General features: G+C 41.7%; 1 protein-coding gene and 1 long non-coding RNA gene across 11 annotated transcripts in view; both read right to left on the bottom strand.

The window, feature by feature from the left end:
* The window catches only part of USP34 (ubiquitin specific peptidase 34), a 256,731-nt gene extending 240,829 nt beyond the window's left edge, over window positions 1-15,902 (bottom strand). For 7 of the 10 annotated variants that reach the window (XR_014841823.1, XM_021087501.2, XM_085019078.1 and 4 more), the window contains exon 1: window positions 14,799-15,220. Coding sequence is in view for 4 of the 10 variants with exons in the window: in XM_021087496.2 (XP_020943155.1) it covers window positions 14,799-14,841 (43 nt within the window). In the remaining 6 variants the exon portion in view is untranslated. Of the gene's footprint in view, window positions 1-14,798; window positions 15,221-15,829 lie in introns of those variants that run through there. The other 3 variants (XM_085019079.1, XM_085019080.1, XM_085019077.1) reach the window with 2 other exon arrangements.
* The window catches only part of LOC146404771 (uncharacterized), a 1,009,186-nt gene that overhangs the window by 355,754 nt on the left and 626,531 nt on the right, over window positions 1-26,901 (bottom strand). The window lies entirely within an intron of this gene.

Raw genomic sequence — 26,901 nt, 5'->3', positions numbered from 1 at the left:
CAGCAACGCCATATCCTTAACCCACTGAGCAAGGCCAAGGATCAAACCTCCAACCTCATGGTTCCTAGCCGGATTAGTTTCTGCTGCGCCACAATGGGAACTCCCCCACAGAGGAAATTTTTAAAATCATGCTTTCCAGGAGTTCTCAGACTTTTTGTTCTCACAGCTTCCTTGCATGCTTAAAAACTGAAGACTTAAAAGAATTTACATTTAGGAGTTCCCATTGTGGCTCAGTGGTTAACGAATCCGACTAGGAACCACGAGGTTGGAGCAACAGCTCCAATTCAACCCATAGCCTGAGAACTTCCATATGCCATAGGTGCTGCCCTAAAAAGCAAAAAAAAAAAAAAAGCAAAAAAAAAAAAAAGATGATTCACGCTTTACAATTTCTAATCTTACTTCAAAGTTACAGTAATCAAGACAGTACAATACTGGCAGAAGGACAGACATATATACCAATGGAACAGAAATGAGAGTCCAAAAACAGACCCATGGCCAACTGGTTTTCGACAAAGGTGCCAAAGGTCTACTGAATGTCCAATGTCATTTTTTACAAATGGTTCTAGAACAACTGGATAGCCTCGTGCAAAAGAATAAAGTTGGGCCCTTACCTCACACCATGTACAAAGAACTGACTCAAAATAGATCAAAACCGAAATATAGGAACAAAAACTATAAAACTCTTAGAAGAAAAGAAGTCTTCATGTCTTTAGATTTGGCAATGGATTCTGGCAACATGTATGACCCCAAAAGTGCAAAGCAATAAAAGAAAAAATAAACAACTTCATCAACATTGAAAACTTTTGTGCTTCAAAGAATACTACTGATAAAATGAAAAGACAACTGACAGCATGGGAGAAAAAAACTGCTAATTGTATATTTGATAAAGGATTTGTGTCTAGAATATATAATGAACTCTTACAACGAAACACTAAAATATAACCTGGGAGTTTCCATTGTGGCTCAGTGGTAACAAACACAGCTAGCACCCATGAGGATTTGCGTTCAACCCCTGGCCTCACACAGTGGGTTAAGGATCTCGTGTTGCTGTGAGGTGCAGTGTAGGTCATAAGACACAGCTTGGATCTGGCGTGGATGTGGCTGCAAGCCAGCAGCTGCAGCTGATTCGACGCCAGGCCTGTGAACTTCCATATGCCACAGGTGCGGCCCAATAAATAAATAACCCAAGTAAAAACTGAGCAAAGGGGAGTTTCCATCCTGGCACATCGGAAAGGAATTCAACTAGAACTGAGGTTGTGGGTTTGATCCCTGGCCTTGCTCAGTAGGTTAAGGATCCAGCATTGCTGTGAGCTGTGGTGTAGGTCACAGACGCAGCTCGGATGTAGCGTTGCTGTGGCGCAGGCCACAGGCTACAGCTCCAATTAGACCCCTAACCTGGGAACCTGCATATGCCGAGGGTGCCGCCCTGGAAAAAGACAGAAAGACAACAACAAAAAAAATTTTAATTTTTTAGAAGTAATTCCCAATCTTAGATTTTTTTTTCTTTTTTCTTTCTTTTTTTTTTTTTTTTGGAAAAGATGTCAGTGTTTATTTAGATTTTTATTTTTTTATTTTTTTTTTTTTTTGTCTTTTTTTTGCTATTTCTTGGGCCGCTCCCGCAGCATATGGAGGTTCCCAGGCTAGGGGTCGAATCGGAGCTGTAGCCGCCAGCCTACACCAGAGCCACAGCAACGCAGGATCCGAGCCGCGTCTGCGACCTACACCACAGCTCATGGCAACGCCGGATCCTTAACCCACTGAGCAAGGGCAGGGACCGAACCCGCAACCTCATGGTTCCTAATCGATTCGTTAACCACTGCGCCACGATGGGAACTCCCAATCTTAGATTTTTAATCCATAGGTATTAATATCAAGCGACACTTCGGTGGGGGTAGGGTGTGAGAGGCCTAACAAAAAGAGGTTTTAATTAAAAAAAAAAAAAATTGAAGAAACACCTTTTTATGAAGGATGGTGGCAGGCAGGACATCACAAAAGGATTAACAGTATTCAAAGTAGCCCAAAAAATTGAGAAAAACAAAAATTTACCACATCCAGACTACCCTCAATCTCTTCTATTACCCACCCAGAGTAATCTTGAGATTTTTCAGGTATTTTAACAGATACATATTGATCCTAGCATGTGTAGGCACTGTGAAACATAACATTAGTTTCAATCACAGAACTTATAATCTTGTATATTGAAAAAAATAATTTGTTTAAACAAGTAAATAAAAATAAACACGTAATTCTAAACCGTGGTAAGAACTATGAAGGATAAGAACTAGAACTACTTTGGATGTTCAAGAAAGGCCTCTCTGAAAAAATAAAGACATAAAAAGGTGATTAAGCACCAGGCATAAATAAAACGCTCAGGGGTAGCAAAGAATATTATGGAAAGAAAGCAAAGCAAGCAAGGGGATGGAATTACCAGTGGCTATGTCATGCAAAGTTTCACTAATCACGATAAGCTATTCCACTTCCCTCATTCCCAGCAACTATTCCAACCAGCTAAAGGCTCTGTTCAATCTTCCATTTTCCTTGAAACCTGCCTAATCCACTTTATCCAGAATTAATCTCGCTATAGTTCCTGAAACAGTTTTTCAGGCATTTCCCAACTCCCAAAGTCAAACTCCTCTTAAAAACAAGAACAAAAACAAAAACAGCATTGTTAGGAAAAAGTATACTGAGTAGAACAAGAACTAAATCCTAGTCCTAGTTCTGCTACTTAGCTGTGTAACCTTGGTCGAACCATTCTATTTCTCGTGATTTTTATGAGGTATCAGGAAGATATGTGAAAAAGCACAATATTCAAATAGCTTCAGAAGTAAATCATCTTTTTTTTTTTTTGCTTTTCAGGGCCGAATCCGTGGCATATGGAGGTTCCCAGGCTAGGGGTCTAACTGGAGCTACAGCTGCTGGCACAGCAATGCCCAATCCTTAACCCAATGAGAGAGGCCAGGGATTGAACCCGCAACCTCATGGTTCCTAGTCAGATTCATTTTTGCTGTGCCACAACAGGAACTCCAGAAGTAGATCATCATTGTGTTGTACATAATTTAACACAGGGAGTTCCCATCGTGGCGCAGTGGTTAACGAATCTGACTAGGAACCATAAGGTTGCGGGTTCGGTCCCTGCCCTTGCTCAGTGGGTTAAGGATCCGGCGTTGCCGTGAGCTGTGGTGTAGGTTGCAGACGCGGCTCGGATCCCGCGTTGCTGTGGCTCTGGTGTAGGCTGGTGGCTACAGCTCCAACTGGACCTCTAGCCTGGGAATCTCCATATGCCGCAGGAGCAGCCCAAGAAATAGCAAAAAAAAAATAATAATAATAATAATAATAATAATAATAATAATAATAATAATTTAACACAGTATTCCAACTGCACGAGCACTTCACTACTACCTTCTGGACACCATACTTTTAACACTTGAAGAGAGCAAGTTTCATGCTATGTTGGCTTTTTGAGCACCAATACTGTTAATGGTTTTCAAGCTTATTTATAAAGCGGCTACACCCTTTTCTCCCCAAAAGAAACCTTACATGGAACCCCAATTTACAAAACAGATTAAAATGAGCTTTTTGTTTTGAAACAAAAGAAGATTCCAAAGTCACCCTCATTCCCCTGAAATAAGGATAATTCCATTCCAAGGAACAGTCTGCAACCCAAGGATCATCACTAAAAGTCTTGAAGAGGAAAGAATTAAGGACAAGATTCTGTAGTTTACCACCAGTGATGGCCTTCCAAGGTGACCAAAATAAAACACAAAACAACAAAATCTCATCTTTTCCACAGACAGCTTCAGATTCTGTCAAGTGCCTTGATATAATTGAAGTATGTCATATCTATGACACTTCCATGTTTTACCATATTGATGTCTTCATCGAAAACAGAGAGACTGGTTTGACATAAGTTACTAATGGAGTTCCTGTTGTGGCTCAATAGTAACGAATCCGACTTGCATCCATGAGGTCCAATACCTGGCCTCACTTAGTGGGTTAAAGATCCAGTGTTGCCATGAAGCTGTGGTGTAGGTCTCAAACATGGCTTGAATGCCACACTGCTGTGGCTGTGGCGAAGGCCACCAGCCGCAGCTTCAATTCGACCCCTAGCCTGGGAACTCCCATATGCTACAGTGAGGCCCTCAAAAAAAAAAAAAAGTTACTAGTGCCACATCCACTTTCTTACTATCCCTTCATTCCTTACTAAGTGATTAATTACCTCACAGTGGCCACTTTCTCTTATAGTTCCCAAAATGAGGAGGGAAAAATAAAGATAATACTTGTCAATTTCCGCTTTTCTAGAAACTTAATAGCTAAAGGTTCATAATCACACGCAACCATAGCTCTACCCCACAGACCTTGGATCCAAAATAAACACTAGATGATTATGAAGTCTTTACACTAATGCTCTGATGTTAGAAGTATAATTTTTAAAGTTTCATCAAATTGCCAGATTTCCTTTAGATATGTTGCATGAGCCACTCAACAATCTGATATCAGAGACTATATTCATGGTGATAATCAGACAATTACAAAGTCATATAACAACCCAAATGCCCATCAATACGCAGACTGGTTTCAATATACAGAGCGGTTAAGCTACAGTATGACCAAATGAATACTACAATGAGGCCATTAAAAATGATAATGCAGGAGTTCCCGTTGTGGCGCATTAGAAACAAATCTGACTAGTAACTGTGAGGATGTGGGTTCAATCCCTGGCCTCGCTCAGTGGGTTGGTGATCTGGCATTGGCATGAGCTGTGGTGTAGGTCACAGACACAGCTCAGATGCCTCGTGGCTGTGGCTGTGGCACAGGCTAGCAGCTGTTAGCTCCAATTCAACCCCTAGTGCTGCAGGTGCGCCTCCCCCCAAATAATAATAATGTAAGTGCACAGAGACGTAGAAAGGTACCTGTATCTTATTCATAAAAACACAGGATAACATATAACCCAGTTTATTTACATAAAATAGTATAGTATATCTAAGGAAAGAGAGAAAAGAATGACTCAAGATATGTTTACAGGAAGTTCCCAGGTGGTCTAGCGGTTAGGATTCGGTGCTTTCACCACTGCAGCCTGGGTTCAATCCCCAGTATGGGAACTGAGAACCCACATCAAGCTGCTACACACCGCAGCCAAAAAAAAAAAAAGAGAGAAAAAGAGAATATGTTTATAAAAACATGAATGATCTCTTTGGTCAGTGGAATTTCAAGTTATTCCAATTTTAGTATTTTCTGTACTGGGTTTTTTTCCCTAAAAAAAAGCAGGTATCCTTTTTAGAATGACAAACAACAAAGCTACTTTCATTCTTTTGAAAAAGACTAAGCACCTTGGTAGAGAGATGAGTAAGCAGTAACAGGGGTTTCTAAGTTTTTCCCTGCCACCAAACTCTACAGATGACACTTGCCCAATATGTTCTAAGAAAATAAGCCAGATTGTAATGCAGCACTCACAGCTAAAGATCACACCTAATCTCCAATACAGGAGAGCTCATCAGGGGGCAATACAGAAATCAAAACTCTTGGTTACACACTGACTCAAATGGTATGTACAGGGGAGACAACGCAAAAGGAGCTCTAGCTTCAGTATTAGAAGGCCACCAGAGTATAACCTTCTTTTTACAGAACATCACTGTCAACTCGTTCCACAAGTTTGTCCCAATTCTCTTCTGCAAACAGCCTACTCCACTTGCTCATGTTTCTGTTCCTTCACATCAGCTTAACAAAGCACTTACTTTGGTTTAGCTACTCACAGCTAACTGGCTCTTTAGTTCAAATACTCAGAAAGGAAAAACCTGATTGATGGGCAACAGCCCCACCAATCCACCAGGTCAGAAGTCTATCTGGAATCCAATCTGCAATACCTAGGGAGAAGGGCCTTTCAGGGGATGTACACTAGCTAAGATCTCTAGAAGAGGTTATGGCCATGGCAGGAAGAGAAAACCTGTCTCTATCACAGTAAGGAAAGTGCAAGCAGCAGCTAGGTATATATTACATCAATTCTCAATTAACTGAGTAACCTACACTTGCGGACTGTTTTTAAATTCTATGGAATTTGAGAGAAAAATAATATTAACAGGTGTTAATCACATTAAAAGGTTAAAAGTTCAATTATTTTCCTAGTATATAAAGTCCTAAGTAAAAGCAGTTTAGCAAAATGTAATCCCACAGACCCAAATCTCACCATTCATGTAGGAAAATGTTTGCCTTTTGCATTACCTATTAATTTAGAACATAGGTGGTTAAGGTGGATATTTTAAGTATATGCCTACTGACTTATGATAAACAATATATGTGATATAATCTGTAGCTACAGCCCAAGAACACTGATTTACCGAGGCAATCACTTTCTTCTACAAAAACTATTAGTTAACTAATATAATCTTTCGTTAGCTGTTTACTTAGCAGCTACTCTCTACAAAGCACTTTATTAGTCCTGAGATAACAAACAAAACATGGCCCCTAACTTTAAGGCATTCACCATCTTTACAAAATGAGGGGGCTATAAGAATGTATTCTAAACTAAAGGGCGTAAGTCATTTTAAGAGAAATTGGAAAAGATTTAAGGCCTCACAAAACATGAGAAGTGAGGCTAGAAAGCTAAGTTTGGACCAAACCGTGCCAATATATGCCATGCTAAGAAGCTAGGAATTAACTTTTCAGGCAATGAAGAGCTATGATGGTAATATGATAATCATATGTTGTTTTCTGTGGTTTTTTTTTTTTTTTTTTTTTTTTGGGCCGCCCCATGGCATATGGAGTTCCCAGGCCAGGAATCAGATCGAAGCTGCAGTTGTGACCTGTGCCACAGTTGTGACAAAGCCAGATCCTTCTGCCAGGCCAGGAATCAAACCTGTACCCCAGTGCTGCAGAGATACCACCAATCCCACTTCATCACAGTGGGAACTCCAATGTACTGTATTTTAAGATGGACAACTCTGGAGAAGCTGCACCATAAAAAACATTTTCAAAAACTTGTAATTAAAAATATAAAAATGAGGAGTTCCTTCTGTGGCTCAATGAGATTGCCAACGTCTCTGTACTGCCAGGAGACAGGTTCGATACCCAGCCCAGCACAGTAGATTAAAGGATCTGGAGTTGCTGAGGCTTTGACACGGGCTCATATCTCGTCCCTGGCATAGGAACTCCATACGACATGGGGGAAGCAAAAAAAAAATTTATATATATAAAATTTTATATATATAAATGTAAAACATATTTATAAAATATATAAACATAAAATATATTTTATATATAAATTATATATATGGGGAAGATGTGAAAAAGCAATCAAAAAAGTGTGAAAGATGAAATTTAATATATATAGGGGATATATGAAAAAACAATCAAAAAAGAAGGAAAAAAAGTATAAGATGAAAAAACCTAGTGTTGGTATACTTAGTAACTGAACAGCTCTTATTAGTTTATAAAACAAATCATTAAAACGTAAAGATTTTAGGTTTTAGAAAAAAAAAGGGAAAAGAACACAGGCAACACATTAAATAAGAAATGCAGGAGTTCCCATTGTGGCTCAGCAGTAACGAACCCAACTAGCATCCATGGAGAACTGGATTTGATCCATGGCCCCCTCAGTGGGTTAGGGATCCAGCACTGTCTTGAGCTGCAGTGTAGGCTGCAGATGAGACTTGGATCTGGCGTTGCTGTTGCTGTGGCTTAGGCAGGCAGCTGCAGCTCTGATTGGACCCCTAGCCTGAGAACTTCCATAAGCTGTGAGTGCAGTATTAAAAAAAGAAATTCAAATAGCCAATAAAAATGAGTATTTAAGCTTACCTCTAATAGGTTACTACATTTTTTGCCAAAATATTCAGCACAACTCAGAGTACTAAAGTTGAGCAGATACCGTTGAAAGAATGGAAACCAGTATTTCCTTTCCAGAAAGCAACGAAATAATATAAACAAAAAATGTTTATAAAATGGTGCACCAAGATTAGTGGCATTTCTGATCCCTACCCAGGCATAGTGGGTTAAAAGGATCCAGCACTGCTGCAGTGTAGGTTGCAACTGTGGCTCAGATCTGCCTGGGAACTTTGTATTTTTGCAGGGCAGCAAAAAAAAAAAAAAAAAAAAAATTCTGTTTTTAAAAATAAAAATAAATTCTAAGAATCTATTTTAAAGAACCAGTGATATAATTAAAAGATTTATATGCAAGGGCACTCATTTGCAGCATTACTTATAATATGGAAGAATTATAAACATACATACAAATAGGGAAATACTAAATTGTACACAAAATAGAATATTGTAAAGACAAAAAAAAAATTTTTAAATATTAAGAGAAATGATGAATGTTAAATGAAACAAGCAAGATATTAAAATACATTTATCTCATTCTCAATTTTTTAAAATATAAATGTGTATCAAAAACAAAAGATGGAAAAATACTTCAAAGAATCAAAAGTAATCATCATTTGATGGTTAGATTATGGGTAATTTAAACAAACAGATGGGCAATAGGCACATGAAAAAATGCTCAACATCCCTGATTATTAGAGAAATGCAAATCAAAACTACTGTGAGGTACCACCTCGCACCTGTCAGAATGGCCATCATTAATAAGTCCACAAATAACGAATGCTAGAGAGGGCGTGGAGAAAAGGGAACCCTCCTACACTGTTGGTGGAATGTAAATTGGTACGACCACTATGGAAAGCAGTATGGAGGTACCTCAGAAAACTAAATATAGAACTACCATATGACCCAGCAATCTCACTCTTGGGCATATAACCGGACAACACTTTCCTTGAAAAAGATACATGCACCCATATGTTCATTGCAGCACTATTCAAAATAGCCAAGACATGGAAACAACCTAAATGTCCACGGACAGATGAATAGATTAAGAAGATGTGGTATATATACACAATGGAATACTACTCAGCCATAAAAAAGAACACAATAGGCTTTCCCCTCATGGCACAGCAGAAACAAATCCGACTAGGAACCATGAGGTTGTGGGTTTGATCCCTGGCCTTGCTCAGTGGGTTAAGGATCTGCCATTGCCATGAGCTGTGGTGTAAGTCAGAGACACAGCTCAGATTTGGTATAGCTGTGGCACAGGCGTAGGCCAGCAACTGTAGCTCCAATTAGACCCCTAGCCTGGGAACCTGCTTATGCCGTGGATGTGGCCCTAAAAAGAGAGGGGGAAAAAAAAAAAAAGAACAAAATAATGTAATTTGCAGCACCATGGATGGAACTACACACTCTCATACTAAGTGAAGTAAGTCAGAAAGAGAAAGACAAATAGCATATGATATCACTTATATCTGGAATCTAATACACAGCACAAATGAACCTTTCCACAGAAAAGAAACTCAAGGACTTGGAGAACAGACTTGTGGTTGCCAAAGGGGAGGAGAAGGGAATGCGATGGACTGGAAGTCTGGGGTTGGTAGGTGCAAACTATTGCATTTGGAGAGGATAAGCAATGAGATCCTGCTGTATAGCACAGGGAACTATGTCTAGTCACTTATGATGGAACATGATGAAGGATAATGTGAGAAAAAGAATATGTATATGTGTGACTGGGTCACTCTGCTATACAGTAGAAATTGACAGAACACTATAAATCAACTGTAATGGAAAAACAAAAATCATTTAAAAATGAAAAATAAACTTAAATAGTTGTTTAAGTTATTCTCATGTCTACAATGAAACTATTCCATCTTTTTAATTAGGAAAAATTAAAGTGACAAAGAGAAAAATAGCCTAGACCATTCGGCAACAGTCTGTAATACCTTAGTCAAGTCATTATAGAAAAGTTTCTGACTTTCTTTCTGGAAAAAAAATTTTTATTAATGCACATTCAATCTAGACATAAGAAATACTTGTAGATATATAGATACTATCATAAAACATATAAAAATATTAACATTTCACCAATATAGAGCTAAAGCTACATATCAATAGTTTTTGACAATGCAGATAGTCTGCACAATAAGCTACTACACTTTGTAGTGCTTCGTGGCTTTTAAGTTAATTATAAAGATATTTGAGTTGAAATTGTGAATACTATTATCTTTAAAAACCTGTTTCAGCGAATCCAGCTAGGAACCATGAGGTTTCAGGTTCAATCCCTGGCCTCACTCAGTGCATTAAGGATCCAGCGTTGCTGTGAGCTGTGGTGTAGGTGGCAGATGCAGCTCGGAGCCCATGTTGCTATGGCTGTGGTTTAGGCTGGCAGCTGTACTCCAATTGGACCCATAGCCTGGGAACCTCCATTTGCCACAGGTGCAGCCCTAAAAAGCCAAAAATAAATAAATAAATAAATAACAGTTTCAGGAGTTCCCACCATGGCACAATGCGTTAAGAATATGATTGCAGTGGCTCAGGTCACTGCAGAGGTGCAGGTTTAATCCCTGGCACAGTGGGTTTAAGGATCCAACATAACCACAGCTATGGCAGCTGTGACTCAGATTTGATAAAAATCAAAGGGAAAAAAAAAAAGCAGCAAGTTTACAAACTCAACAGAACAAGCAAGGGAATATAAACTTAAAAATATTTCCTGGGAGTTCTGATAGCCTAGTGGGTTGAGGCTCCTGCGTTCTCACCACTGTGGCTCTGGTTGCTGCTGTGCGGTGTAGGTTCAATCCCTGGCCCAGGAATTCCCACATACTGCCTGTGTGGCAAAAAAGAAAAAAAAAAAAAAAAAAAAAAAAAGAGAGAACCTGAAATAAACATTACAACTCTAAAAAAAAAAAGAAAGAAATTTCCTAAACTGAATGCACCCCACAAACTGACAGCAGCAAAATTCACTTAATACATTTCCCACTTTTAAAACATCTTCCTTATTTAAAACAAGGCATTGAAAAGAATATGAAAACTCAAAATTGTTGAGACTGGTTATTCTAACACTAATGTCAAAGGGTATTCTTCAAGTTTTCGGCTATGTGTCAAGACCACGCTTCAGGAGTTCCCTTGTGGCGCAGCAGGGTACGGAAGGGGCATTGTCCCTGTAGCAGCTCAGGTCACTGCTATAGCAGAGGTTCAATCACTGAATTTCCATATGCCTCAGCATGGCCAAAAAGAAAAAATTAAAAGACCATACTACAAAAGGGGATGAGAAGCCAAAAAAAAGAAAAGAAAAAAAAAAAAATATGGAGTTCCCATCGTGGCGCAGTGGTTAACAAATCCGACTAGGAACCATGAGGTTGCGGGTTCCGTCCCTGCCCTTGTTCAGTGGGTTAACGATCCGGCGTTGCGGTGAGCTGTGGTGTAGGTTGCAGACGCGGCTTGGATCCAGCGTTGCTGTGGCTCTGGCGTAGGCCGGCGGCTACGGCTCCAATTCAACCCCTAGCCTGGGAACCTCCATGTGCCGTGGGAGCGGCCCAATAAATAGCAAAAAGACAAAAAAAAAAGGGGGGGGGGATGAGGAGGTCCTTTTAACTGAGTCCTTAACCTGATTCCACAGACAGGCTTCAATGGGCCCTTAACCTACAGGCAGGCAAAATGTTCTCTGTATACCTGTATGGGTTTCTATGATCAAAGTTTCAGAGTCTCAGCAAGACTAGAGGTATAACTAGTAATGTTAATATTCTCATTAAGAACTTATGACAACAAAAGCAAAAAAAAAAAAAAAAAAAAGTAAGAGTTCCTGTCATGGATCAGGGATCAGGGGTTATGAACCCGACTAGTGTCCATGAGAATGCAGGTCTGATCCCTGGCCTCACTCACTGGGTTAAGGATCTGGCATCACCATAAGCTGTGGTATAGGATGCACACGAGGCTCAGATCCCGCATTGCTGTGGCTGTGGCATAGGCAGGCAGCTGCAGCAGCTAGGATTAGACCCCTAGCCAGCAACTTCCACATGCCAAAAATTCGACCCTAAACATAACAAATAAAAAAACACTTATGATTAAAAGGAAGCTATTTACTATCTTTTGTTACCAATTTTCATTTTAACTACATTACATTCTGCCAGATTTTAAAATAAACAAAATTTAAAACACATTCTGCCAGATTTAAAAGAAACAAATTCATTGTCCTTATCAAAACTGTATCAGATGTAAAGCTATACTACCCACATTTAACACACAAAATTTGCAGGTTATACATTTACTAGTGCATCCACGGAGACTTTAAGTTTGATTGAGTGTTTGCAAATTTGACAAGAAACAGGTTTTTGGTATTTAAAAAAAAAATGATTCTATCTTTCCAACATCAACTTGAAGCAACCTACCTCAAAATGTACTAATTTCATTTCTTCTCTTGGTTAAATTGTTATGGGAGTTGTGCTGAGAGAGGAATTCTGAGCACATATATTTTGGGACATTACCTCTGAATTTCTAAATGAAGGATGAACTGATGCTCATCTTTGCACAAACTATATATGGGGGGAAAGGGCAGTTTTTTTGTTTTGTTTTGTTTTTGTCTTTTCTAGGGCCGCACCCACGGCATATGGAGGTTCCCAGGCTAGGGGTCCAACCAGAGCTGTAGCCGCCAGCCAACACCAGAGCCACAGCAACTCCAGATCTGAGCCGCGTCTGTGACCCACACCACAGCTCACGGCAACACTGGATGCTTAACCCACTGAGCAAGGCCAGGCATCTAACCTGCAACCTCATGGTTCCTAGTCTGATTCGCTAACCACTGAGCCACGATGGGAACTCTGGCAGATTTAATACCTAATATTATGAGTAAGATTACAAGGAAGGCATATAACCTACTGTAATTCAACAAGTTTTATCAATTTCCAACCATCAAGTTCCTACCCAGCAGTGGATAAATGTTACTATAATGAGGTAAAGTAATACCCTCTGCTCTCAGGGAACTTAAGCATCTTATGCTTGAGATGTAGGACTACAAAAATGAAAACAATTGGAAAACAACTATGGGGCATGGGAGGGAAGCCATTTGTTATAGCTTGATATAACCTACAAATAAAACTGCTGAATTTAAAAAAAAAAGGAAGCTTCATTGTCAAATTAGTGCTTAAAAGGCAGAAGTTTTAACAGCTTTATAGTAAATATTAAGATACTAAGTATTTTTAGAGACCACTGGCTTATGCACAAATAGAAAACCCTTACCTGTTCATTAAAACAGGTTTCTTAGAGGGTCCTCATGGCCCGATTTTGTGAACTTTGTGAACCTGGTTCAACTAACCATATATAATTAAAGGTAACAAAAGCTAAATTCTACTTCAATTCACATTTCTAACTCTCCATAAATCCATTCCATTTTTGTTTGATGTCTTTTAGACAAAGTTTTATGGGTTTCCCAAATAATCTTCAACAGAACCTTTCATTATGTCCCTTTTCACAAGATAATAAAGGTTAACAAAGTTTAGTTTCTTTTGATACTAAAATTAATTTTCATAGTTAAGTATAAAATAATTTGTTTTAAACACCAACAGAACTATTAAAAGCAGTTTTTGCTAATACGTTAGACACCAAACCTATTCATTTTCCAATTTCAGAATAACAAAGCCATAATCACAAAACTTATACCTGAGATATTTAAAATACAGTTCACTGAAATAAGTACTAAGGACTTTACTATCACATCATAAACCACCTGCACCAAAAATAAAAGTAACTCAAAATACAAATAACCTTAAAATTCTAGGAAAATTAAGACTGACACAGATATTGCAAAGTATAGGCTGAATTTGTGCAAAAGCCTGCTTCCACCTGTCAGGAAGTAAATACAGAGCTGAAAGTAACCTAGAACGCTTCCACGTTTATTTTTGCCTTTGGACATTAAAGTAAATTTCAAATAGAAGACGATACCTTTTATAATCAACTGTTTTTAAGAAGCTTATTAGAAAACCGTTTGGAAGTTGTTCGAAATTTCACCTACAGAACACAAATCCAAAACCCACAAAAGCCGCTCGTAAATGAGCATTTTCTCCACAGTTAACTTTTTGTAAATTAATCTTTTATCTAATTCACCTCGTCCAACCAGGCCTTTGGGCCCAGAAGTAGTTAAGGTGCAATACGTCTTGTTTCTTTAAGCTACACCACCAGTCTCTTAAAAGGGTCTGTAATAAAATAATCTAACGAGAAAAGAGCTAGGTACGCTCTGTAATAATCAAAAGTACAGGGAATGAGACCTTTCATTCCAGGAGATAGGCCATGACTATCCCGGGCTGGTATCTGTAGTACATAAAGCGCTCTCCTTAATATAACAGAATTTACCACTAAAACGACGAATGGTACACTAAGAAGAAATATCATTAACTAGTTGGGTTTTTTTTTTCCCCCAATAGCTATAAGGCTTCCAATCTTCACTATCACAGCTCATTTTCAGCTATTTAAGGACTGGCAGAAGGGTTTAATACACCCACACATCCCCAAGGAAGGGGAAAACCACCAACCACCTCCCAAGGAGTTTAATGAAAATTAGCAGGTAACAGAGGCCTCAGCAGCACGCTGAAAATCAAAGAGGGCGGCCGGAGGGTCGAAGGGTTCGGACTGCAGAGAGCTTCGTCCACGGTCCCCACCTCCCCTCACCTTCCCGGCAGGGCAACGGAGGCGAAGGCTCATTAGTGCCTTCGTTAATTGACACCTGTAATGAGGAAACTTTCCGAGAGCTGAGACCTCTCAGGCCCGGCCTAACCAGAGCTCCGCCGCGGCCCCTACTCGGGCGCCCAGGTAACTGGGCCGGGTTGGGCCCGAGGCGCCGCGGCGGCCGCGCCACCGCGCACCTTCCCGGGGCGCTAGGCCCGCACGCCGCCCGGCTCAGCCGTCGCCTCCCGCAGGCCGCGGCAGCTCCGGGAGGCCGGAGAGCGACGCGGGGACCCCCAAACCGAGCACCCGGACAGGCCGCCGCCGCGGCTACTTACTTTCATTTAACACCTCCACCAGGTCTGCGCAGTTCTCGCACATCGTTCGGCCGCCGCCCCCCCCCTCCCCCGCTTCGGATCGCACTGACTGATCCCGACCGGCGGGGGGGAGGGGAGAGAGGCGGAGGAGGGGGCCGGCCGGCCGGCGGGGCGGGGAAGCAACGAGGGCGGGCGGCGGTGGGGACGGGGCGGGGAGCAGGAGAATGGGGGAGGGGGCCGGCGGTCCCCGGAGCGGGCGGGGGAGAGGAGGGGGGCGAGGGGAGGTGCGCAGGCCGGAGGGGCGCGGAGGCGCCGGCGGCGGGGAAGGGGGGGAAGGACGGGGGGAGGGGAGAGGGAGGGAGGGGGCGGGTGGGGAGAGAAGCAGCAGAGTCACTTCACCGACCAGACGCCGCGGCCACCGCCGACGCCGCCGCCATTTTAATAGAGCGTTCGGACTGCGCTCGGCTCTTTCCGTCCGGGCGAAGGAGCCGACGAGTAGTGCCTCGCGCTCTCATTCCTCCGCCTCCCGCCCTCCCACCTCTCCCTCCGCACACACGCCGCACGCCCCACACCCCGCCGGGGCCGGCTCGCCGCCCTCCTTTTCCTCTTCCGTCCGGCCTCCCCGCCCTCGGTCCACCCCCTCCGCGCGCTCGCCCACCCCGCCCAGCCCGGATCTCAGTCAGCGGCCGGAAGGGAAACGCGAAGCCAGCGCCGCTGCGGGGGGAGTCGGGTGAGTCGGAGAAGATGGCGGAACAACGAGCGGGTCGCGGTTGCGCGGCGTCGCCCACCGCGGCCACTGCGCGGGCCCGGAGGCCCAGCGAGCGCCGGGTCGCTCGCGCCTCCCTGTCCCCCGCCCGGCGCTTCGCCATTTTTCCTCCGGGCCTCCGAGGCGGGCTTGATGCTGATTTGTCCCGTCCCCCTCCCGGACTTTGAAGTTCAGGAGGCTAGGGTTCGGGAGAGCCGGCCGAGGAGATGCCGCAGCCCAGGTGGGGGCACGCGGCCCTCTCCCCTCAGGGTTTTGTGAGAATGGAACAGCCTGGGGCCGCCTTAACCTGCAGGCGTGTTTCTCGCTATTCTCTACTCTGTACGGCTCATCCGTCCTCGAGGAGAAAGACACCTTGATGTGACAAGAAATGGCGGAGCGAAGAGTGTTCGCTTGGCATCTCCTCCTTTTTACGCAAGAGGGCCCCCTACGAATTCCCCAGCTGCGAGTCTTCACCTGAAGTAGCGTATTATCCACCCGGGCGAAGAGCAAACAAGTCGGGTATTAAGAAGGGGAGGGGATGATGAAGAACAGGTGGAGGGAAGGGGGCGCTCAGCTGGAGTTTAATGTCGCGCAGTTAGCCAGCTTTGGGGAAATTTCCCTCCCCTGCACCGATAACTTCTTGATTTCTATAAACATTACGTTATATGGAGATATGACTGAAAAGTCCAGAAGTAGTCTACATGATATTCATAAGATATGTATCCAGAGCAGCTGTGGAGGCCTTAATAGCAATTCTTGCACAGGTTTTGTTGAGGTTAGGTCACACCATCTCTCTATGCCAGGACCACCTTCCCGGTATTCTTTGCCGTTCTGCCGCTTGAAATAAATGCTATAAAGTTTTTGCTAAACCTATTTTAAGTTGTTCCATCCGAGCAGGTGATCCATAAAAGCTATAGCTATTGTGCCATCATCTTCCTTTCTTCCCGTCCTTCCCACAAAACATGGGTTTCTTCAGACTTTAGATCCTGTAGCAGCCATTGCCCATCCAATGCCCATTCCATCCACCCCTCATCTCTTTCCAAACCCAAGTGTGTTTGTTTGTTTTTCAGGTCGCAGGTGAGACTCTGAGAAGCCCCAAGGACTATTTGTGTTTGGTTTAAAGCATCGAGTATGATTTCTCTAGGGTTGGCCATATTGTTTGAGTTCTTGCCAATAAAATGTAAGCAGAAATCTGCAGAGTGGGTCTTTGGGAAAGAATTTCCCATTCCTAAAAAAAAGGGCCAAATTCAGCAGATGTGCCCTGCCTGAAACATGGCCTTGATACTCAATGCAGCATCCCAGTTTGATTTTTTTTTTTTAAAACGGTTAAACCACAAACGGTAAAAGCCAACCTAAAGTTGAGGATAAAGTATAGGACTTTGCTGAACTGATGCATTGCACAGCAACTATCTACCCTTTATGTGAGAAAAATGAATACCTTTTTTCCTTAAGCCACTCTTAGATTTCCGTTACTTGTAGCAAACACATTCGTAACTGATATATTCTTTTAATAAGTATTTGTAAGTATCTGTCAGCTATGTTTTTTAAGACTAGAGAGAACCCATAACAGTTCTTGAAAATGAGGACAATTCTTACCATAAATATGAAGTACTAGGATGTATAGAAGACACATTCTGATTTTTTTTTTTTTTTTTTTTTTTGTCTTTTGTCTATTTTTTTAGGGCCAACCCTTGGCATATGGATGTTCCCAGGCTAAGGGTTGAATTGGAGCTACAGCTGCCGGCCTGCACCACAGCCACAGCAATGCTGGATCTGAGCCCTGTCTGTGACCTACACCACAGCTCACAGCAATGCCAGATCCTTAACGCAATAATCAAGGCTAGGGATCGAACCCAAGTTCTCATGGATACTAGAGGGGTTCATTAACCACTGAGCCACGACGAGAACTCGCACATTCTGATCTTTAAAAAAATATTTTCCTGGAGTTCCCGTCGTGGCGCAGCGAAAACGAATCCGACTAGGAACCATGAGGTTTCGGGTTCGATCCCTGGCCTCGCTCACTGGGTAATCTGTGTCTCACAACTACTCAACTCTCTTTCTCTCTTTGCACCCCCACCTCCACCCCCACTACTGGAGCCAGCCTGTGCTTTCTTCACATCCATCGTTCTCTCTTAATATCTTACTTGCCTCACTAAAAAAACTAATTTTTTTTTAAAATATCAAATATAGATAGGAGTTCCTGTTGTGGCTCAGAGGTTAACGAATCCAACTAGGAACCATGAGGTTGCAGGTTTGATCCCTGGCCTTGCTCAGTGGGTTAAGGATCCGGTGTTGCTGTGAGCTATGGTGTAGGTTGCAGACGAGGCTCGGATCCTGCATTTCTGTGGCTCTGGCGTAGGCCAGTGGCTATAGCTCTGATTAGACCCCCAGCCTGGGAATCTCCATATGCCACGGGTGTGGGCTCTGAGAAGACAAAAAGAAAAAAAAAAAAAATATATATATATATATATATATATAAAATATAAAAACTATTCTTAGCCCATAGGTCATACAAAAAAATATAAAAACCATTCTTAGCTCATAAGCCATACAAAAATATAAAACTTTCCAGATTTGGCCTATTTGCTATAGTTTACCAATCCTTTACTTCAGCTGCTTAAGAGATAAAAGCATAGAAGCCAATAAAAACAAGGTTACCTGCCTCCTAATTCTAGAATCTTCACTCTTCTGTGCTGACTTGGTATATGTATCAACAGAGACCTCTTAATGTACTCGAAAGGTGTGTGTTCCAAAAGACTAAAGCTGAATGGCCGTTAAAATATCCCCTGAATTCCTCCTGTAAATCTGGATTTTCAAACCAATAATCAGCAATCACCATACATACTTTTATAGCTAGGAGAGAGATAAAGATGACTGTCTTCAATATTTTGTATACATGTCACCATCTAGTGGTAGAATTATGCTTTCAGTAAAATTATTCAATCTACTTGGAGATATCTAATTTTTGAGTTTGTAGTATATTTGTGGTATACTCCTAGGTACTTGCCTGAAAACTAGCCCACATAAACAACTTTGGGAAATTAATATTGCTGTGGAAATTATTTGCTCTTAGCATTCTGATTGCAGTTGTTAAATGTAGGATTTTTGTCTGTGGAGTTTGGGGTTAAAGTCTGTTATTAGTGTCAGAAGCCAGTTACTGCAGAATTTTCTCTTCTCCCTCACAACATTGTGGTTTTGTGAAACGTAGGACCATTGTTAGAAGGCAGGTGTGCTATTTTATTCTCTCCACGGCATTTGGTTCAATGCTTTGTACATAAACTCTGCAAATTGCTATTTCTTTCTTCAGTTGCTGTAATAAATTTGATTATATCACTTCCTTACTTAAATCCCTTCAATATTTCCTGTTAGATTTAGAATAAACCCTACTTGGGCCTTCCCCAACTTCTCCAGTTTTTAATGTCACTTTTACATTCCAGCCACTCTGGTGTGCTTTCTAACAAAAACTTTTTGTGAATGTTGTTTCTTCCTAGGACATGCCCTCTAATTTTGAAATGACTAACTTCTTATCCTCAAAATTTTGACTTAAGCTTCTGGAAAAAATAACTCCCCTCTAATATTTTATCACAGCACTGTGTTTATTTCTACCATTGCTATTCCTATAATTTATTTCTATCAAGGATGCATTTGACCATAAGTAAAACAATTTTTGGAATTCCCTTGTGGTTCAGTGGGCTAAGGATCCACTCTTGTCACTGCTATGGCTCAGGTCATTGCTGTAGTGCAGGTTGGATCCCTAGCCCCGGAACTTCTCACTCTGTGGGCAGGGCCAAAAAAATTTAAAAGAAAAAAAGGGGGGGACTTCCCATTGTGGCTCAATGGGTTAAGAACCCAGTTAGTATCCATGAGGATGTAGGTTTGATCCCTGGCCTCAGTGGGTTAAGGATCCAGCATGGCTGTGGCATAGGCTGGCAGCTGCGGCTCTGATTCCCAGCTGACCCCTAGCCCAGGAACTTCCATATGTTGGGGATACAGCCCTAAAAAGAAAAGGGAAAAAAGTGGCTTAAACAGAGCTTATTTTTCTCTTATAACGGACAAACAATAGACAGTATAGGGCTGGTACAGTGGCTCAAGGATATGGACCCAAGTTTCCTGAGTCTCCACCCTCCTCATATTGGCTTTGTCATCTCCTCATTATAAGATAGCCATGGGAGCACCAACTTTGTAATGCAGCACCAAACTTTCTGCCTTAAAGACAAGGAAGGAAAAGTGGTGATGGCTTATCTTGGATTGGATTCACCTCAATACAGGCCCTGAGACAAGGACACAAACAAAGATAGTTTGTGAAGAAACTGGTGGAATAGTGGGAAAGTGAGACAGGAAATGGGGGGGGGGGGCTGGCTAATCAGTAAAGGATTCATTATTAAGCCCCTTTACTCGTTAGGGTTACTGAAGCTGGTCCCACTGGGAAGCTCCTAACCAGTATAGAACATGTGACTTAAAATCATCCTACCTGAAGGACAAAAGCTGGATATTTACATCTCCTTTTAGTCATTGATTGAGTGTTCCTAGTGCAGAGGGGTTGTAGGCAGCAAAACAGGTTTCGTTTTGCACAAGTAGAAAAACCATCAGACATAGAAATGCAAGTACTGGAGTTCCCGTCGTGGCGCAGTGGTTAACGAATCTGACTAGGAACCATGAGGTTGCGGGTTCGATCCCTGCCCTTGCTCAGTGGGTTAATGATCCGGCGTTGCCGTGAGCTGTGGTGTAGGTTGCAGACGCGGCTCGGATCCCGCGTTGCTGTGGCTCTGGCGTAGGCCAGCGGCTACAGCTCTGATTCGACCCCTAGCCTGGGAACCTCCCTATGCCGCGGGAGCGGCCCAAAGAAATAGCAAAAAGACAAAAAAAAAAAAAAAAGAAATGCAAGTACTAGCAGCAGCTGGAAGTTTGGCCACTGCACATGAAGTGATAAGAACTAGGGAATATGGACAGAGCATTGGTAGGATCTTGTATACCCCCACATCACTCTTCTGTTTGCCTTGAATACAGTAGTATCTGGAGAAGTAGCAGCAATCCTGAAACAAGTCTAGGCAAGAAGCAAAAGCTAAGGCATTTGAAGATGAAATTGAAGAGAAAATGTCTGGGTCCCTAGTGGCACTATTAAGCAACTGAATCAGTGTTAGTAACTGCCTCCTTGGTGCTGTATAAGACATTTTGTTACCTAACAAAAATGAAACCCTAAAGCCACTCTCGGAGTTTTTGTAGCCCAATGCAGTCATTAGAAATTGTGTGGATGGCACAATAAGTTCTCCCATCTGCAAAGATGTCCATGTCCTAATTCCCAGAATGTGGTATCTTACATGGCAAAGGGAACTTTGCAGATAAGGATCTTAAGATGGGAAGATTATTTTAAATTATTCATGTGGGCTCAGTTAATTACATGGGCCTTTCTTTTTTTGGCCCCCCCTTGGCATGCAGAGGTTCCCAGGTCAGGGATCAACCAGCACCACAGCAGCTACCCAAGCCACAGCAGTGACAATGCTGAATCCTTAACCTACTGCACCACCAGGGAACTCCTCATGGGGCTTTAAAATTAGAATCTTCCCCAGCTTTGTTCAGAGGGAGCTATGACTTACACAAGAATAGGCAGAGAAATGCAACATTCCTGGCTTTGAAGAAGGAGAAAGGGGGCCCTATGCCACGAAATGTGGGCCCTCTAGAAGCTGAAAAGGACAAGGAAACATTCTCCCTTTTAGTCCCCAGAAAGGCATGCAACCCTGCCAACACTTCTGTTTAGCCCAGTGAAATCCATGTTAGACTACTAATTTGACGGAACTATAAAATTATGTTTTTAGGGGGTTTTTTATTTATTTTATTTTTTATTTATTTATTTATTTTTGTCTTTTTGCCTTTTCTTGAGCCGCTCCCGCGGCATATGGAGATTCCCAGGCTAGGGGTCGAATCTGAGCTGTAGCCGCTGGCCTATGCCAGAGCCACAGCAACGTGAGATCCGAGCTGCGTCTGCGACCTACACCACAACTCACGAAAATGCCGGATCCTTAACCCACTGAACAAGGCCAGGGACTGAACCCACAACCTCATGGTTCCTAGTCGGATTCGTTAACCACTGAGCCACAATGGGAACTCCTAAGGTTTTTTTTTTTTAATGGCTGTACCCACTGTACCAGGCTAGGGTTCGAACCCACACCTCCTCAGCAACCTGAGCTGCTGCATTTGGATTCTTAATCCCCTGTGCCACAGCGGGAACTCCAAAATAATGTTTATTACCACAAAATCTGTGGTAATTTGTTGCAGCAGAAATAGAAGATTAACATAAATTGCATGCAGATCTAGGGAACAGCATATGGAAAACCTCCAAGACACAAGATTCCTTGGCTGTTTCTAGGAACAGAAATAAAGCCAGTATGACTAGAACATGGTTGGAGGAGAAGGCCTGTGCCAAACAGCAGAGCACCACCAATCTTGCTAAGGTTTTGGCCTAGATCCCAAAAGCAACAGAATGCTTTTAAGTGTGGGAGCAGCACAATTAGATTGTATTTTAAAGTACTTTGACTAGTCTGTAGAGAATAGATTGAAGGTAGGGACAACTGAGGTTATTTATATTTATCCAGAAAGATGATGATAGCTTGGAATAGGGTAATTGGAAAGAAATGGAGGAGAGAGTCCATCCTAAGAATACTTTCGAAGTAGAAAAAAAAAACACAGGACTTAGTTGATGGGTATGCAGAGAAAAGATGGTTTTAGAGCTGTGATTTGCACAACTGGGTAAATGGTGGTACCATTCACCAATATAGGGATCATTTAAAGGAGGACTAGAGAGAAATGTAGTCAGTAGTGACAAGTACTAATTTAGAAGTGCTCCACTTGCGGTACCTGAGAGGTAACCAAAGAGTTGTTGATTAGGCAGTTGTTTAAAGCTCAGAAGAAAGTTCTGGACTGGAAATGTTAATATGAAAACAATTTTTAGTATGCTAGCTCTTTGCCTTATAGGGAAAAGATAACTGCTAAACGTTTAGCATTACAAGTTCCAGACATAAAGGAGGAGGAAAGAACCAGTTCCTTCAACTGTCCTCTTATCAGAAAAAGCAAAAACTTTCCAGAAACCCCTACAGCTAACTTTATATTTGGTCTCATTACCCAAAACTCTTACATGGCCTCCTCCAAGAAGCCTTAAGCCTCAGAAAGAAATCCTGTATTTCACTTTACAGCCTCTAAGGTAGAAGCACTAGCTAGCAGTGAGTATTGAGTTTATTTACAGTAGTTACTGTAAGTGGTAAATGAAGCCATGAGATTGCATAGGGAGAGGGAATACAATGAAGAGAAAAAAACCAAAGAGAGCCTCAAGGAACCCTTAACCTCTAAAATTTGAATTGAGGAGGAGAGGTTACCCCAGAGTTTAAAAAATACGATGAGAGAAGGAGGAGGGATTTGGGTACCATTTAAGTCAAGGAAATAGAACTTAAAAAGGATGAAAAATATACTTGTTGAGTGCTAAGAGGTCAACTAAATTGAGGTCTATCCAATATTCATTAGATTTAGTACATGGAGGTCATGAAGGAGGAATTGGGGACACTGAAGCCTCATTGCAGTAGAGAGAAAAGCATTTATAATAGAAATGTTTAAAGTAGAAAACAGTTTTTTGGAATTCCCGTCATGGCGCAGTGGTTAACGAATCTAACTAGGAACCATGAGGTTTCAGGTTCGATCCCTGGCCTTGCTCAGTGGGTTAAGGATCTGCCGTTGCTGTGAGCTGTGGTGTGGGCCGCAGACGCAGCTCGGATCCTGCGTTGCTGTGGCTCTGGTGTAGGCCGGTGGCTACAGCTCCAATTGGACCCCTAGCCTGGGAACCTCCATATGCCGCGGGAGCAGCTGAAGAAAAGGCAAAAAGACAAAAAAAAAAAAAAAGTAGAAAATGGTTTTAAAACTTTGGATTCTAAAGAGAAGGTGGGGTAAGTAGATGAGGAAGAAAACTAATATGTATAAATGCTAACAGAAACATGAAAATAATAGGTAACTTTTACTGTACATTCTGTATAACAGACCCTGTTTTCAGCACTGTTTTAATTAATTCTCACAGCTACCTTGTGTGGAATGTTCTATCGTTCTTCATATTTCCCAAAATAGAATAATAAGACACAGAGAGGTTAAGTAACTTATCCCAGAGACTTATGGGTTATTATACTAGGACAGAAAAGTCGAGAGTGATTGCCATAAGTTTTCTAAGAAGCTAAGAGGAGATGGAATCCATTGCATAGACGGAAAGATTGATAATGGGGAGGAAGGAAAGGATGGGGGTACCCACCTGTATACTTTTGATGATCAGGAATTGAGGGAGTTCCCGTCAGATGACTTGTGGGTTTTTTTCTGAAATAAGAGGCAAAATCATTTCTTTCTGAAATTTTCCACTTAATATTTTTGGACCACACTTAATATCAGGTAACTGAAACTGCAGAAAGTGAAACTAGAAACTGTGGATAATGGGGGGCTACTGTATATGTTTGCATGTATCAAATTTTGGGATTGGGCTTTGCAGACTATTAAGAATACATATAAGGGGAGTTCCCGTCATGGCTCAGTGGAAATGAATCCAACTAGTATCCATGAGGGTGCTGGTTCGATCCCTGGCCTCACTCAGTGGGTTAAGGACCCAGTGTTGCCATGAGCTGTGGTGTATGTTGCAGACGCAGCTTGGATCCCGCATGGCTGTGGCTGTGGCGTAGGCCAGCAGCTGCCACTTTGACTGGACCCCTAGCCTGGGAACTTCCACATGCCCCAGTTGCAGCCCTAAAAATGCAAAAAATAAAATAAATACATGTAGGAGTTCCCATTGTAGCTCAGCAGTAATTAACCAGACTAGTGTCCGTGAGGATGCAAATTCAATTCCTGGTTTCATTCAGTGGATTAAGGATCTGGCATTGCCAGGAGCTGCAGTGTAGGTTGCAGATGCAGCTCAGATCTGGCCAATGACTACAGCTCTGATTTGATCCCTAGCCTGGGAACTTCCATATGCTGCAGGTATGGCCCTAAAGAGACAAAAAAAAAGAATTCATGTAAAAATCAGGGAGTTCTCACTGTGGCACAGTGGGTTAATGATCCAGTTTGCCTCTAGAGGTGCCAGTTCAATCCCTGGCCAGGTGCAGTGCATTAAGGATCCAGCATTACTGTGGTGTAGGTCAGAGCTCTGGCTTAGATTCAGTCCCTAGCCCAAGAACATCCATGTATGTAAAAATCAGAAATTAATACATTCATTTTGTTGGAGATCAAGGTCAAAGTCTTCCTATGTATTTAGTGAAACAAAAGCATATATTGCTAAAATCTAATTGGCGTAGTAACTAGCAGATTAATTTTATTTTTTAATGGAAGTAGGAAATAAAGCATTTAATAAGATGAAATAAGAATTGACTAAAATTTGTATAAAGATGTTATATGATGTGACAAGAAGTTAAAATTACCTTGACTTATTTATACCTTACTTGAAAGAAATTCTTTAAAATATTTAACCTTGATTTTATTTATTATATCCAAGAATCATCCCCAAATTAAAAAGAAACACCATCACCAATAAATATACTGCTTCTGCTATTCAAATGTGATTTTCCTTTCAGCCAATGGTATGTCTTAGAAATAAGTAATTGAATAGGTGGGGAAAATAATTGCTTACCTTTAACTATAGGGTGGGGAGGAGTCATTTCTGTGTGTTTGAGGTTTACTTTGCTTCTCTCAAGAGCTATTCATTCTTTGACAGTAATTAGGAATGAAAGAGGTCACTCTGACCAGCCCATTCTACATACAGACATACTTCGTTTTTTATTTCGCTTTACAGATACCGCCTTTTTTACAAACTGGAGGTTTATGGCAGCCCTGCATTGAACAAGTCTATCAGCACCATTTTTCTAATGCTGCTTGCTCACTTCATGTCTCTGTGTCACATTTTGTTAATTCCTGCAAGATTATTTTTCATTTTAATATTATGTCTGTTACGGTGATCTGTGATCAGTGATCTTTGATGTTACCATTGTAGTTGTTTTGGGGGCCACAAACTGTACCCATGTAGGGTGGCAGACTTAACTGACTGTTGAAATGACAAAGGATTTAGAATTTTATGTAAACTCAGTTGATAAAAACAAGGGGAGGGTTTGAAGGGATTGACTCCAATTCTGAAAGCTCTATTGTGGGTAAAATGCTGTCAAACAGCATTACATGCTACAGATAAATTGTTCATGAAATGAAGAGTCAATCTACACAACAAACTTCACTGTTGCCTGATTTTAAGGAATTGCCACAGCTGCCACAGTTGCCACAGCCTCCCCAGCCTTCAGCAACCACCTACCTGATAAAGCAGTCAACATCAAGGCAAAACTCCACTGAACCACCAGGGAACTCCAGCAATAAGCTAAATTAAGATAGTGTTTTCTTAGACATAATGATTTTGCACACTACAGTATAAACATACCTTCTATATGTATTGGGAAACCAAAAAATTCATGTAACTCATTTTACTACAGTATCTGATTTATTGCAGCAGTCCGGGACCCAACCCACGATATCTGTGAAACATGCTTGTATTACCTAATTATTATTTTGTTTGACTTTTTAACAAAAAAGTATGTATAACAGGGGAAGAAAATCCTATAGAAGCATGTAGTGATTTAACTAATCCTAAAGGAGACTTTCCAAAAGCCAATAATTTGAATTGTCCCTTTGTTCCCCACACACCCCTAGGTTTTTTTATACTTTCAGGCAGTGCCTCATTGTAATGAACATGGAAGTTGAATGCCTAGAAATTGATGCCCTGAAAACTTTCCATACTGTGGTCCTTTGGAAAGTGTTTGTAAAACCCTCTATGTAAACCCTCTTCTGAAAACCACTGCTCTGAAATCTTTGCATTATGGCCTAGTTGAGGCATAAAGATTCCAAACATTCACAGGTTTGATGTTTAATTTATAGTCCTGATGTTACAGACTGGAAGAAGTTTATTCTATCTAAAGAATTTTTTTTTCTTTGCTTTTTAGGGCCACACCTGTGGCATATGGAGCTTCCTGGGCTGGGGTCTAATCTGAGCTCTATTTGCCGGCCTACACCACAGCCACAGCAGTGCCAGATCCCAGCCACATCTTCCACCTACACCTCAGCTCATGGCAACGCCAGATCTTTAACCCACTAGCAAGGCCAGGGATGGAACCTGAAATCTTCTGGTTCCTAGTTGGATTCGATTTTGCTGTGCCACTATAGGAACTCCAAGAATTTTTTTGTAATAACCACCACTGTGTGTCCTTGATCATGTTACTTAATCTCTCTATGCCTCTGTTTCTTTAACTATACAAGGAGCACTAATGATAGTACCTACCTCCAGGTTGTAAGGATTAAATGAATTTATGCAGATGAAATGTGTAGAACAGT

Source organism: Sus scrofa, chromosome 3, assembly GCF_054392235.1.
Source record: "Sus scrofa isolate SSC_HxYL_T2T_F1_AM1 chromosome 3, Sscrofa_HxYL_maternal_Yorkshire_Landrace_v2.0, whole genome shotgun sequence".
NCBI lineage: Eukaryota > Metazoa > Chordata > Mammalia > Artiodactyla > Suidae > Sus > Sus scrofa.
Note: the sequence above shows the minus strand (reverse complement) of the source record. Positions and strands in the feature narration are given on the sequence as shown.